We start from the raw sequence: 15,079 nt of genomic DNA on the forward strand, positions 1-15,079 counted from the left end.
AAAAAAAAAAAAAAAAAGAAAGATCAGAAATCAATAATCTAAGGACACATCTCAAGGAACTAGAAAAGGAGGAGCAAACCAAATCCAAAGCCAGAAGAAGAAAAGAAATAGCTAAGATCAGGGCAGAACTAAACGAAATGGGGGAAAAAAAATGCAAAGGATCAATAAAACAAAAAGGTATGTACATTTTTTAGATGCAACGCTATTGCATACTTAATAGACTACAGTGCATTCTAAATGTAACTTTGATATGAACTAGGATACCAAAATAATTCATGTGACTCCCTTTGCTACAATATTTGCTTTGTTGCAATCGTCTGGAACCAAAGCCACATCTCCAAGGTATGCCTATAGTTTACAACTCAATTATAATTTATAAAATTATTTCACTAAAGGTAGAACAAATTTTAGTTTGATAAAATTTACTATTTATGAATCTTATTAAAATTTTACAACCATACACCAAGGATACAGATGATTAACTATACATCACATTTAGTGATTTTTCTTCAAAAGCCCAACCTTTCTTTTTTAATTTACAGCTTTATTGACATATTATTTACATACCATAAAGTTTGACTATTATGTTTTTGGCTTATTTCTTTTAGCAAATGTTAGGGTTTGCTTTTGTTTTTAATTCAAATGAATTAATTCCTCTGAGATTTAAGTTCCTAAATACAGACTCTAAAATGTTAGTGTATAATTAGTTAATGTATAGGAAAGTTTAGAGAAAAAACAAAGGCTATGAAAATCTTTTCCTACGTAGTTTACTAAGAGCTCTCCCCACTAATACCTACCAGGACTTAACCTACTCTATGACAACCTTAACCAATTAGGCCATATCCTAAACATACTCTTTTTTTTTTTTTTTAATTTTTTTTTTATTTCAGCATATTATGAGGGTGCAAATGTTCAGGTTTACATATATTGTCTTTTCCTCACCCGAGTCAGAGCTTCAAGCATGTCCATCCCCCAGATGGTGTCACCGCACCCTAAACATACTCTTAAGAAGCAACAGGAAACTCTAAAAATATAGGTCCTTGAGTCCATACCCAGAAATTCTAGAGGTTTAGTAGGTGTGGGTGGGGATTAGGAATCTGTTTTTTTCTTGTTTTAGTTTTTTAAAGCTTTATCATTGATTAGACTATATTCTAAACACCTGGGAAAGTAGTACAATAGAAAACTTTAAGAAATGTTTTATACTAGATTTAAGATCATATGTCTCTTAGGTTGCATTACAAGACCCCGACAGAAAACAGCAAAATATGTCCCCAGTGTTTTGTGTAAGATGTGTAAGAAATATAAAATGCTAAATTCAGAAAATCTGTTTTATAGCTTCTAACTGCCAAATTTCAATACTGTGGGAGGCAAACTCTTAAAAAAATTATATTCCTCAACATAAAAACTTTTTTATGAAAAATACCAACATTAGATGTTAAAAGATGATGAGGTTACTGGAATTTTTGCTCAGGTGTGACTAAACTGACTCCAACATAGTACAATAGTCAGCTTATGAAAAATAGTCCTAAAGTTGTTCTATTGAATGATAATAAAGTTTTAATAAACTTATAAGAAAGGTTAGGATTTTTGTAAGACACCAAAATGATGGAACAATGATATAATAGTAATAGTATAATATTATCACACCCATAGTATGATCATCACAAAAACAAGATTTACCATAAAATAAAGATTCCAAAAAAGTAGGAAACAAAAATATTTAAAACTGATCCAGCAATTCCACTTCTGGGCATATACTCCAAAGAACTGAAAGTATGGACTTGAAGAAGTATTTGTACACCCATGTTCATGGCAGCATTATTCACAATAATGATGGGGTGGAAGCAACCCAAGTGTCCACTGATGGATAGTGCATATATAAATGTGGAGTTTGTGTCTATGTATATATATAGCTAGATAGATACATATAGATATACCTACACAAAATTGGGATATTTTTTGGCATTAAAAAGGAAGAAAATTTTGACACATGCTGTAACATAGATGAACTTTGAGGACATTACATGATATAAGCCAAAGGCTCGGTGTGGTGGTTCATGCCCGTAATCCTAGCACTCTGGGAGGCCGAGGCGGGAGGATTGCTTGAGGTCAGGGGTTCGAGACCATCCTGAGCAAGAGTGAGACCCTGTCTCTACTAAAAAAAAAAAAAAAAAAAAAAAAATAGAAAAAATTAGCTGGGCCACTAAAAATAAAAAAAAAAAAATTAGCTGGGTGTGCTGGCACACGCATGTAGTCCCAGCTATTCAGGAGGCTGAGGCAGAAAGATTGCTTGAGCCCAGGAGTCTGAGGTTGCTGTGAGCTAGGCTGATGCCATGGCACTGTAGCCTGGGCAAGAGTTAGACTCTGTCTCAAAAAAATATGTGTGTGCGTGTGCGTGTGTGTGTGTGTGTGTGTGTGTGTGTGTGTGTGTGTGTGTATATGATATAAGCTAATCACAAAAGAATACTGGATGATTCCACTTATATGAAGTATCTAAAGTAATCAAATTAATACAGACAGAAAGTAGACTGGTGGTTGCTAGGGGCTGCGGTATCACTGTTTAATGGGTACGGAGTTTCAGTTATGCAAGATAAAAAGAATTCTGGTGATGAATGGTAGTAATAGTTGCACGACAGTGTGAATGTACTTCATTCCACACAACTGTACACTTAAAAATGGTTAGGATAGGCTGAGCACGGTGTCTCACACCTGCAATCCTAGCACTCTGTGAGGCTAAGGCGAGGAGATTGCTTGAGGTCAGAAGTTTGAGAAAAGCATGGGCAAAGGCAAGACCCCGTCTCTACTAAAAATAGATAAAATTAGCCAGGTGCAGTGGTGCACACCTGTACAAGCTACCAGGGAGGCTGAGACAGGAGGATTGCTTGAGCCCAGGAGTTTGAGGTTGCAGTGAACTATGAAGATGCTACTGTATTCCTGATGGGGTACAGAGCAAGACGCTACCTCAAAAAAAAAAAAAGAAGTAAATTTTATGTGCATTTTAACACAATTAAAAATAATAAAAAATTTGTAAAAATTAAAAACAGAATTCTAGATTTAAAAATAGGCCAGCGCCAGGCACAGTGGCTCAGGTATGTAATCCTAGCCCTCTGAGAGGTGGGAGGGTTGCTTGAGGTAAGGAGCTTGAGACCAGCCTAAGGAAGGTTGAGACCCCTTCTCTACTAAAAATGGAAAAAGTTAGCCAGGCGTGGTGGCTCTGGCCTATAGTACCAGCTATGCAGGAGGGTGAGACAGGAGGATCCCTTAAGCCCAGGAGCTGGACGTTGCAGTGAGCTATGATGATGCCACTGCACTCTAGCCCAGGCAACAGAGCGAGACCCTGTCTTAAGGGAAAAAAAAATTCATTTTTTGGACTTTCATATTGTTACACATTGCCTGTGTAACTAAAGTTTGGATCTAAGTACACTGCCTATTGATTAAAGTTTATTTTAAATAGCCATTAAACAATTTCTAAATCATTTTAAAAGAAGATCATATCAAATATAATTTACTGTCGAGTATATCTTATTCTACTTTAATTTTTTAGAAACTGTTAATCCTTCCAAGATAAACATAGAATAATATATAAAACCAGAGTTTTAAAAATTACATGCAGGTGGCACACCTGGAGGAGCTTTTAGGATGTCAGTAATGTCCTGTTTATTGCTCTAGGTACTAGTTAAATGGGTACACCAGTTTGTGAAAGAAAATTCATTGAAATGTGCACTTAAGATTTGTATACTTTTCTTTATGTATGTTATACTTTAGAAAATTTCCACCCTGCCTCCCCAATTAAAATTAAAAGTATGTCTTTCTCTAATATGCCAATAAGAATGTATATGTTTATTCTAAGATAAATATTGTACAAGAAAAAAAAGACTATATACTTAACCTACCTCAGTAGACTGCTTTCCACTATAAGACATTTTCTTGATGGCCACCACTTCATTGGTACGCACGTCTCGTGCCTAAAAAAGAACAAAGAAGGGACCGTTGTAAAAATTAACAGATTAAATTCTATGCAATTATTTCTTTGAGAATAAAAGCACTTGTAAGCTACCATCTCAAAAAGGACATCAAAACTACTTTTAAAGAATATTTTAAAAATAACAACACTACACAGCAATACTTACAAAATTATCCTGGAGCTGGTACTTTGGAAAGAAAAATAAAGCCAGTTTTTACTTGAGTAATCTAGTTGAGAGAGCATATATAAAAATTTGAGTACTACTATTAATAAAGAGACAAAGCAAGACTAGCCTCCACAAGTCTGTGCTAATAAATTTTGAAATCTTGATGAAATGGAAAACAATTTCCTAGGAAAGAATTACTAAAACTGATCTAAAGAAGAAACGTGAGTAAAACAAACAATTTTGGAAGATTGAGAACCAATGAATTATAACACCTTTAAAATATTCTTCAGTGGAAAACAATTTTACCAGGAGAATTTTCCAAAGTATAGGGGGAAAAAAGGGAACGCTATCTCATTAATTTTACTAAGTATAACCGTGTAACTAAAATCTCACAAAGAGCACAAAATTGAAAGTTAGGTACCAATTTCATCAGTAAATATAGATGGGAAACCTCTAAAATTAAACCAAATTTTACAGGACATTAAAAGAATCTTCCATGTGGATAAAATATATAATCACAGGAATGCAAAAGATTTTGAAACAAGGAAAACATTTCATAATTTACCACATTTTTTAAAAGTCAAAGGAGAAAAATAGATACAAATTCTCAATAAATGCTGAAAATGTAGGACGAGCCTAACTCTAAGGGATTCGATTGCAGAGAAGGCCAAACTCTTAGAAAACCAAAATTAGAAACATAATTCCTCAACACAATAAATCATATCTATTGAAAACAACTGCTAATCAGGATCAAGATAAGACTCCTAAAATGCTATCACAATGATTATTATATTTAACATACTGTGGAAATTCTGAAAAAGTAATAAAAAATGTAACAGAAACATGATACAGTTAACTCTTGAAAAGCAGAGCCAAACTCTTACTAAAAATGACAATACATATTAAGAAGATAAAAGATCACAGCAGAGAAATACTTAATATGAGCTTAGTAAAAGGGTCAGAACCACCTCAAATCATCTCTAGAGCAACTTATTTTCAATTCAGGCTTTAATCAATTCCCAAAGACAAAACATTCTAAAACTGGACCATGGTGATGACTACAAAACTCATGTTTCCTAAAAATCACTGAAATGTACACTTAAAACTGATGGACTTATGGTAAAATTATACCTCACAAAACTTGTTTTTTAAAAATGGACAGCATCTGTAAACTACACTTCAATAGAGTTGCTTTAAAAAATTTAAAAAAAAAAAAAAAAAAGGCCGGCGCGGTGGCTCATGCTTGTAATCCTAGCACTCTGGGAGGCCGAGGCAGGCGGATTGGTTGAGCTCAGGAGATCGAAACCAGCCTGAGCAAGAGCGAGACCCCGTCTCTACTAAAAATAGAAAGAAATCAATCGGCCAACTAAAAATATATAGAAAAAATTAGCCGGGCATGGTGGCGCATGCCTGTAGTCCCAGCTACTCGGGAGGCTGAGGCAGAAGGATCACTTGAGCCCAGGAGTTTGACGTTGCTATTAGCTAGGCTGACGCCACGGCACTCACTCTAGCCTGGGCAAAAGAGTGAGACTCTGTCTCAAAAAAAAAAAAAAAAAAAGACAGCTCTTCATCTGTGCTCTGCTAAATGGGTCCTAAGAAGAACTAATGACAATTCAATTTCCATTGCTGGTGGATTGGTTAATGAAACTTGCAACCACTCATTGTAAAGGGTGAAGTGGATCTAACCACATAAGTCCTGCTGGATGTGAATTTCTCATTCTAAAATGTTCTCTACTTGTCTGTGAGCCCTTGATTTTGATTAGTAGGTCTAAATAACTATATTCTTTTCTTTTTAACAGCTTTATTGAAATATAATTCATATACCATATAATTCACCCATTTTAACATATACAATTCAATACATTTACAGATATGTACAACTACAACTGTAAATTTTAGAACATTTTTATCACCTCAAAAAGAAACCCTAAAATAATTAAAATGGTAAATTTTATATTATGTATATTTTATAATAAAAAAAATTTTCTCCATTAAAAAAAAAAAAGAAAAACCCCATATTTTTTACCAATTATTCTCTTATCTCCTTAGCCTATTCTCCAGACCTAAGCAAAAATCTACTTTCTGTCTCTAGAGACTTGCCCACTTTGGACATCTCATATAAATGTAATCATAAAGATGGTCTTTTGTGATTGGCTTCTTTCACTTGGCATAATGTTTTCAAAGTTCATGACTAACGGCATTGAGCATCTTTTCATGTGCTTCTTGGCCATCTGTATATGGTCTTTGGAGAAATGCTGACTCAGCTCCTTTGCCCTTCTTTTTTTTTAAATTGGGTGTCTTTTTATTATTGACTTATAGGAGGTCTTTCTATACTCTAGAAACAAGTCCCATATCAGATATATAATTTACAAATATTTTCTCCTATTCTGTGGTTTGTCTTTTCACTGTTTTGAAGCATGGAAGTTTTTAATTTTGATGAAGTTCAATTTACCTATTTTTTCTTTTTATGCTCATTCTTTTGGTGTCACATGTAAGAATCTTTTGCCAAAACAGATGTTATATAGATTTATCCCTACGTTTTTTCCTTAGAGTTTTATATTTTTAACTGCTACACTTAGGTCTCTGATCCATTTTATATATGGTATAAGGTAACAGTCCAATTTCATCCTTTTGCATTAAACAGCTACACTTTTAATTAGCCTAAGATAAAGTCTGATTTAAAAATGGATATAGTAAATACAATGCAGTATCCTGGAGTGGACTCTGGAACAGAAGAGAAACATAAATAGAAAAACTCAGAAAATCCAAATGAAGTATGTAGTTTATAGTGTTGTATCAATGTTGATTTCTTAGTTTTGATAAATATACCATGGCAACTAACTTGTTAACATTAGGTGAAACTCAGTAAAGATTATGGGGAAGATGCTTTACATTTAAAATGAGATATGATTTCTGCCTATCACTTTCTAAAATAAAAACAAAAAGTAAAAATATTTAATGTCAACAAACATGTTTTTCCCTCTCTTCAGTATCACACACTATGCTTAGTTATCATGTCTTATTAATTTCCTCTAATCTAAAATGATTCTTCTTTCTTTTTTTGTCTTTTATGACACTGAAAAATATAAAATGGTATTAATACTTTACAGAATTTTCCTAAATTTGTCTTATCTAACGTTTCTACGCAGTTAGATTCAAGTTGTATATCCCTGGCCAAAATACTATGAAAGTGATACTGTGTCCTTTTCAGGGTATTATATCTGGAGGTATACAATGTCTGTCTGTGCCTCATTGGAGTTACTAATTTTCATCACCTACTCAAGGTGTTATCTGGTTTTTGCAAGACATAGCATGTAGAAGGTTACTTTTCACATATATGTATATCGAATTGCGGTGGCACCATTTGTAAAAAAGACTAGCCTTTCTCCAATGAATTCTCTTTGCACCTTTGTCAAAAATCAATTGACTATATTTGAGTGGGTATGTCTGGATTTTACTTAATTTGATTGATTTATGTATCTTTCACCAATATTATACTATCTTGATTACTTTAGGTTTATAGGATATCTTGAAATTAGATGGTATGAGTTCAATATTTAGTCTTTCAATTCATGAACATAGTGTAACTCTTCACTTACTTAGGTTTGGATCTCTTTTGTCAGTGTCTTACAGTTTTCAGCATACAAATCCTGCAAATATTTTGTTGCATTATACCCAACTATTTCATTTCTGTGGTGCTATTATAAATAGTATTTTTAGTCTCAAATTCCTGTTGTTCACTACTAGCATACAGAAATACAATGGATTTTTGTATATTGCTCTTATATCTTGTAACCTTGCTATAGTCATCCATTAGTAATGGGAGTTCTTTCACAGACAGGGATTTTGCAAAGTAAACAATCATGTCTATCACATGTAAATATGTAGATGAATTTTAAAAACTATTTTTTCTCTTAATTTCATTAAAATATAAGCAAAAATTGTCTAAAACAAAAATTATGACATTATATTACAGGTTTATAATGTATGTAGATATAATACATATGACAAGATTAGCATAAAGGATATGGAGTGGGTAAATGATTCTACATTTTACTTGAGGTGATATATATAATAATACTAACAAATGAACTGAAAAGAGAATGGGATACTCTTCTATTAATAGAGACTAAGTAAGTTAATAAAAAAGTTTGCAAGATTGTTTACATAATAAAATACTGTGTAGAACAAAATCAAATAAGCTGTAACTAAAGAACATAATAATACATGTCATCTGTTCTCGCTGCCAGAGAGAAAGAGTAAAGACAGAATTAGCTGTAGGCCTACAGACAAACTAGATGCTATCAAGAGGAAAAGAGGAACAAAAATAAATAGGAAAAAGAAAATATATACAATTAATTTTGGGTTTTCTTTCCGAGACACAGTCTTGCTCTGTCACCCTGGGTAGAGTGCAGTGGCGTCATCATAGCTCACTGCTACCGCAAACTCCTGGGCTCAAGCCATCCTGCCACACAGCCTCCCAAAGTGCTAGGATTACAGGCATGAGCCACTGCACCCAGCCAGTTATAGTATTTTTTAATTTAAGTGACCCCTACTGGCAATTAATGAAAATTCAGAGATATGTTATAAGAGCTCTTCCTCTACAAACTCTATAGACAAACATTGCACATTTAGTCCTATCAAGGGGTGGGGACAAAAGAAAACATAACAGAAGAATGTGCACACCCACATGGGTTTATCTGATACCACAAAATATGAAGGTTAGTGGCCTAGAAATGTATAGCAAAAAGATTCAATTCTGTATTACATTCAAACTTTCCTAATTTACATGCTCACGTTTCCTAGGCATCAAGACAAATAACAGAAAACATCTACTTTAAGCAGTTGAACCTTACTCCTCTATGCTTTCATTCAATTGTTCCTGGGATTATCCTAACCTGAACTTGAGTTTTCCTGGCCTCGTAAATCAGCATTTTAAAAAAAAAAATTTCCCTACCTATATTTAATTATACCAATCTGTCAAATATACAGTAAAGTTGGTATAACACAGTGAATGAACTCTTGTTATGCCTTCCTCTGGATAAGAAGTTAGCAAATTTTTGTTTGTTTGCTTTTGTTTTTTGAGACAGGATCTCACTCTGTTGCCCAGGCTAGAATACAGTGGTGTCATCACAGCTCACACTGCAACCTCTAACTCCTGGGCTCAAGCAAATCTTCTGCCTCAGCCTCCCAAGTAGCTGCAACTACAGGGACAAATCATCATGCCCGGCTAATTTTTCTATTTTTTGTAGAGACCTCTCATGCTCAGGCTGGTCTCAAACTCCTGGCCTCAAGCGATCCTCCTGCCTCGGCCTCCCAAAGTGCTAGGATTATAGGCGTGAGCCACCGTACCCGGCCAATAAACTTTTTCTCTGAAGGACAAGATTGTACATATTTTAGGCTTTGTGAGCCACATACAATCTCTGTGGCACATTGTTCTTTATTTTTCATTTTTTTACACTCCCCTTTTTTAACGTAAAAATCATTCTTAGTTTGGGAGCTGAGTAAAAAACAGATCACAGGTTGGATTTGGCACATGGGCTGTCATTTGTTGGCCCCTACTATAATCCTTGGTTATATTTGCCACATTTGCTTTGAAACTTTGTATCCAAACATACATATTGTTATCATTATTACTATACAGGGTGTCCCAAAAGTCTCCACACAAAGGAAAAATTTTGTAAGTAAAGGTACATTTAGCTATAATTTCTCACTTTTCCTGTGTATGGCAACTTTTGGGATACCCTGTATCATTGAAGAACCGTTTTGAGAGTAGATATTCTGATCCTTGGTCCTGAAAAACTTCTTCATATATCTCCTGAGAATATTAACATTCTCAGTATTCAACCCCCCCACTGCTAAATTTGACTGGCTTTAAAAAAAAATTTAAAAAAAGAACATTATCTTGAATAACCACAGTACAGTTATCAAATTTAAGAAATTTAGCATTGATACAATACTATCATCTAGTACATACATAGTCCATATTCAAATTTCACCAATAGTCTCAGTAATGTCCTTTATAGCCCTGGTCCCCAACAGCTCTGGCGTCCCCCACCACCACCGGCCATCCATTACTTGTTAGGGACTGGCTCAAAGAGCTCTGAGTCGCCCCTTCCCCCCTGGAAAAAATGTCTTCCACGAAACAGGAAGGGGGAGGAGTCACACAGCAGGAGGTGAGCCACAGCAGGGGCAAAGTTTCATCTATACAGCCACTCCCCATTGCTCGCCTGAGCTCTGCTTCCCCAACCACCACCCGCCCACTTCCCCTGCCTCCTGGTCTGTGGAAAAATTGTCTTCTATGCAACTGGTTCCTGGTGCCAAAAAGGTTGGGGACTGCTGCTATAGGAGTTTTTTCCAATCTAAGATCATACAATGTGCCCAACTTCTGGGTCTCTCCTAAACCAGCTCCTGATACCTGACTTACAACAATTTGCTTTTGTTGCCCTATTAGAACTTTATTTCTGGGACTATGAGACTTTCTCTCCCAACCACACCTCTCTGAAATAATCCAGCCTGGGAAGGGCAATCTTAGCAACTGCTCCACAAAAAGGTGCAAGCAACAGAAAACCACTTCCTCTCCCTCCCTTCAATAATTCTGCTCTGTGGGTAAGGCACTATCTTGTCAGAAAATAAATACTCTTGATTCTATTCGTTTAAATTTTAACTCTAAAATGTATACTTAACTCTCCACCCTCACTGCCACTAAACTAAGCTGTCAGCATTTCTTTCCTAAATTATTATGAAAGTACCCTAATCAGCCTCCCTTCTTTGATCTCTGACATATGCCAATGTTTCCCCCACATTGATGCAAGAGTGAACTTTCTATATAACAAAGATACAATATTTCTGTTGTACTTGAGTAGCTGCCTCCAGACTTCAGAATAAAGCCCATATTTCTAATATAGGAGGTTCTTCAAGACCTTTCTTTTTTATCTTTCTCCAATCACATCCTTAGTTCCCACTATACCCTTCATTCCAGACATACCCACTTCAGTCATACTCTTCAACAAAAACTACTGACGAAGTTCTGGATTTGGGATAATGCAATTTTATGGTTTTATTTTGAAAAATTTAAATCACTGATATTTTGCCAATATGAGACTTAATTTAGTCCCTTTAACCAAAGGAAAAAGACAATAAACATTATTTCCTCCACTTTACAGATCACATAGGCAGGTCTAAGGAAGACAGAAAAACTTACTGAAATTCTAAACTTTGCAATATAACAATGAAAGACCAGCTGCTCCAAAAAACCGTATCTTTACAGAAGATTGTATGAAAAGCTCATAGGTGTACAAATAATATCAAACATCTACCAAGGAAAATTTTACTTCTTAATTCTTGCTGTGATGTTATGTTAAGATTATCCCTCAAGTCAAAAACAGCCATAAAAGCAGGCAATATATGTATAATAATCATATGAAATTACTGGAAAACAACAAAAGCAGGTATGCCTTTAGGGACTAGAATCCTTGAGAGAAGAACAGTATACAAAAAGAGTTCCAAATTTACCCCAGCTTCATCTGTGAACTGTGGTAAAGGAAAATAAGATCTAAGGAGGAAGGTAGGCTAAGGTGATAGAAGCGAGAGTCAGGGATACCAAAGTACCTGGGACTTAAAGGCACGATCTCAGAAAAGGGAGCCGACAAGAGGTGCTCAAAAATCTACAAATTCTCATTAATTTATTGGTCAACTCCTAAGTATTCATCTGCATGATAAGACTCCTAAAAGCCTAACAGAAAATAATAGCTGGAAGAGTGAAGAGATAAACAGAGCTTTCAAAAGACAAGTCATGTTGGAGAGATGGAGGTTGGAATTCAAATCCCACCAAAATGATTGACTGAGCCTTGATATTATAAGAAGAGCCATGCTAAAGCATGGAGTAAGGGCCAAGGCATAGAAGTGAGGGCAAAGTTGACATCAACTAGCCCTAATAAAGCCTAAAATCAAGCCTCAAGGTGATTAACCAAAATACTATCTGACTGTCAAAAGAAAACATAATTATTTTTGAAGAAAAATAACATCACCCAGAGCCTCTACAAATTCTCCTCCACAGTAAAAAACATCCAATCAAAAAGTATGAGGCATGCTAAAAAGTGGACCAAATACTGAAAAGCAAGAGGAAAAAACTGGAAATAAATACAGACTCATTAGGGATTCAGATATCGACGTTAGCAGATGGAGGCTTTTAAAACAAACAGAATGAAACAGTTGCTTTAGAAGTAAAATATATGAGAAATATAGCTCAAAGAGCAGGAGAAAGATTACAGCTGAAATACTGTAAGGTTTTTACATTGTTTGAGAAGTGGTAAAAGTGTTAATATAACTATAATAAGTGAATATATATTGTAATCTCTAGGGTGACTATTAAAAGAATAATAAAAATATATAACTAAAAGGTTAATATGGTGAAAAAATAAATCATGTCTTTCTATTTTCTATTTTTTTGATGCTTTGACATCTGGAGATTTGCTCACTGCCACTCCCAGAGTTAGCTAATTCCTAGAGCTAGCAAATAACCATGTCTTTGATATGCAAGCCAACCAATCCAGAGTCCATATCCCTAACTACCTCTTTTATCAGGCTCTCACCCTCTGGGAAACTCTCCCCTGCCCTAATCAACCTAGGGCCAGGTATCAGATAAATGGGGATAGTCCCTATACCACAGAGCCTGCTGAAATTATTTAAACTAGTCAATCCTAAAATTGCTTGCCCTGTCTTGCCTGTTTCCTCCTGCAGAAATCACAATAAAGGCTCTTGCCTATGTTTTTTCCTCACATCCTCTGCCTCCTGGATCTACCCCATTACTTCTCCATGTGGCCCCCTATGGTGGAGTGTGCATCTTTCTCTTGGGATCTGTAAGTATAACACACTATCTTTTCAATGGCAGTCAACTCCTTATCTATTGGCCTCACCATATCTGAATAGTAATAAAACCCATATTTTACAGCTTGAACAACATGGTGAGAGAACCCATCATCTCTACAAAAAAAAAAAAAAAAGAAAGAAAGAAAAAGAAAACTTAGCTAGGCATGGTAGTGCGCTTCTAGTCTCAGCTACTTGGGAGGCTGAGGCAGGAGGATCACTTTAGCCCAGGAGTTTGAGGTTGCTGTGAGCTATGATGACACCACTGCACTCTAGCATGGGCAATAGAGTGAGACCGTGTCTCAAAAAACAAAACAAAACAAAAAACATATTTTGGCTGGGCATAGTGGCTCACACCTATAATCTTAGTACTTTGGGGAGTCCAACTGGGAGGACTGCTTGAAGCCAGGAGTTTGAGACCAGCCTGGGCAACAGAGCGAGATCCTGTCTCAAAAGAAAGGAAAAGAAAAGGCCAATTCTCAAGTGGAATTTTGAGGGCCTCTGAAACAATCTTTAAAAAGTATAACAAAGTTGGAGGAACAAAACTTCCTGATCTCAAACTTGCTACAAAGCTACAGTAATCAACACAGTGTGCTACTGACATAAAGACAGACATACAGACAAATGGAATAGAATGGAGAGTTCAGAAATAAACCTATACAATATAGCCAATTTATGTGACAAGGATGCCAAGACCATTCAGTGGGGAAAGAATAGTCTTTTTAATAGATGGTACTGGGACAAATGGATTTCCACATGCAAAAGAATGAATCTGGACCTCTATCTCACACCATGCACAAAAATTAACTCAAAATAGATCAATGACCTAAATATAAGAGCTAAAAACATAAAAATCTTAGGAAAAAATATGAGGATCTTTATAACCTTGGATTTGGCAATGGATTTTCAGACATGACACCAAAAGCATGAGCAGCATGAGAAAAAAACAGATAACCTGGACTTCATGAAAATTTAAAACTTGTATATCAAATGACATGATCGAGAAAGTGAAAAGATAAACTACAAAATGGAAGAAAATATTTGCAAATCATGTACTAGTTAAGTATTTAATATATGAACCCCTACAACTCAACAACAGACAACCTAAATATAAAAATAGGCCAATGACTTAAATAGACATTTCTCCAAAGCAGATATACGAATGGCACTTGAAAAGTCACTCAACCCCATCAGTCATTAGGGAAATGCAAATCAAAACCAGAATGAGATATTACTTCACACCTAGTAGGATGGCTATAATCAAAATAACAGAAAATAACAGGCACTGTCAAGGATGTGGAGAAATTGTAACACTTGTACATTGCTGGTAGGAACAGAAATGGTGTAGCAGATATGGTACAGTTTGGCAATTCCTCCAAACCTTAAACATAGAATTACTGCAGAAACTTGAAATTCCACTCCTAAGTACTATACTCAAAATTGAAAACAGGGACTCAACCAGATACTTCACAACAATGTTCACTGCAGCATCATTCACAATAGTGAAAGGTGGAAATAACCTACGTGTCATTCAACAGACAAATGGATAAACAAATTGTTTTACATATACAATGAAATATTATTCAGCTATAAAAAGGAATGAAATTCTGATACATGCTGCAGTATAGATGAAGCTCAAAACCACTGTGTTAAGTGATATAAGCTAGACACAAAAAGACAAATACTATATGATTCCAATTCTATGAAATAACTACAATAAGCAAATTCACAGAGAAAGGAAGTAGATTACAGGTTACCAGGGGCTGGATGAAGGGTGAAAATGGGGAGTTATTGCTAATGGATACAGAGTTTCTATTTGGGGTGATGAAAATGTTTAAAAGTAGACAGTAGTAATGGCTGTAATGCACAATACTGTGAACGTTAAAAATGGTTAAAATCGGGACTGCTGGCCTGCAAGCAGGACGGCATCGCCCCCAAAATGGTTAAAATGGCCATTTTGATCATTTTTTTTTTAGTGCACGAACACAAACACAAATATATGTATTAAAAAAAAACCAGATAATCGGCCGGGCGCAGTGGCTCATGCCTGTAATCCTAGCACTCTGGGAGGCTGAGGCGGG

The 15,079-nt window shown here is 35.4% G+C and overlaps 1 protein-coding gene across 1 annotated transcript in view; it reads right to left on the bottom strand.

Moving 5' to 3' along the window:
• Positions 1–15,079, bottom strand: part of TAOK1 (TAO kinase 1) — a 129,349-nt gene that overhangs the window by 50,854 nt on the left and 63,416 nt on the right. The window contains exon 3 of the mRNA XM_012657322.1: positions 3,894–3,965. Within this exon, the coding sequence (XP_012512776.1) occupies positions 3,894–3,965 (72 nt within the window). The remainder of the gene's footprint in view (positions 1–3,893; positions 3,966–15,079) is intronic.

This window comes from Propithecus coquereli, unplaced genomic scaffold (assembly GCF_000956105.1).
Source record: "Propithecus coquereli isolate 6110/MARCELLA unplaced genomic scaffold, Pcoq_1.0 Scaffold536, whole genome shotgun sequence".
Taxonomy (NCBI): domain Eukaryota; kingdom Metazoa; phylum Chordata; class Mammalia; order Primates; family Indriidae; genus Propithecus; species Propithecus coquereli.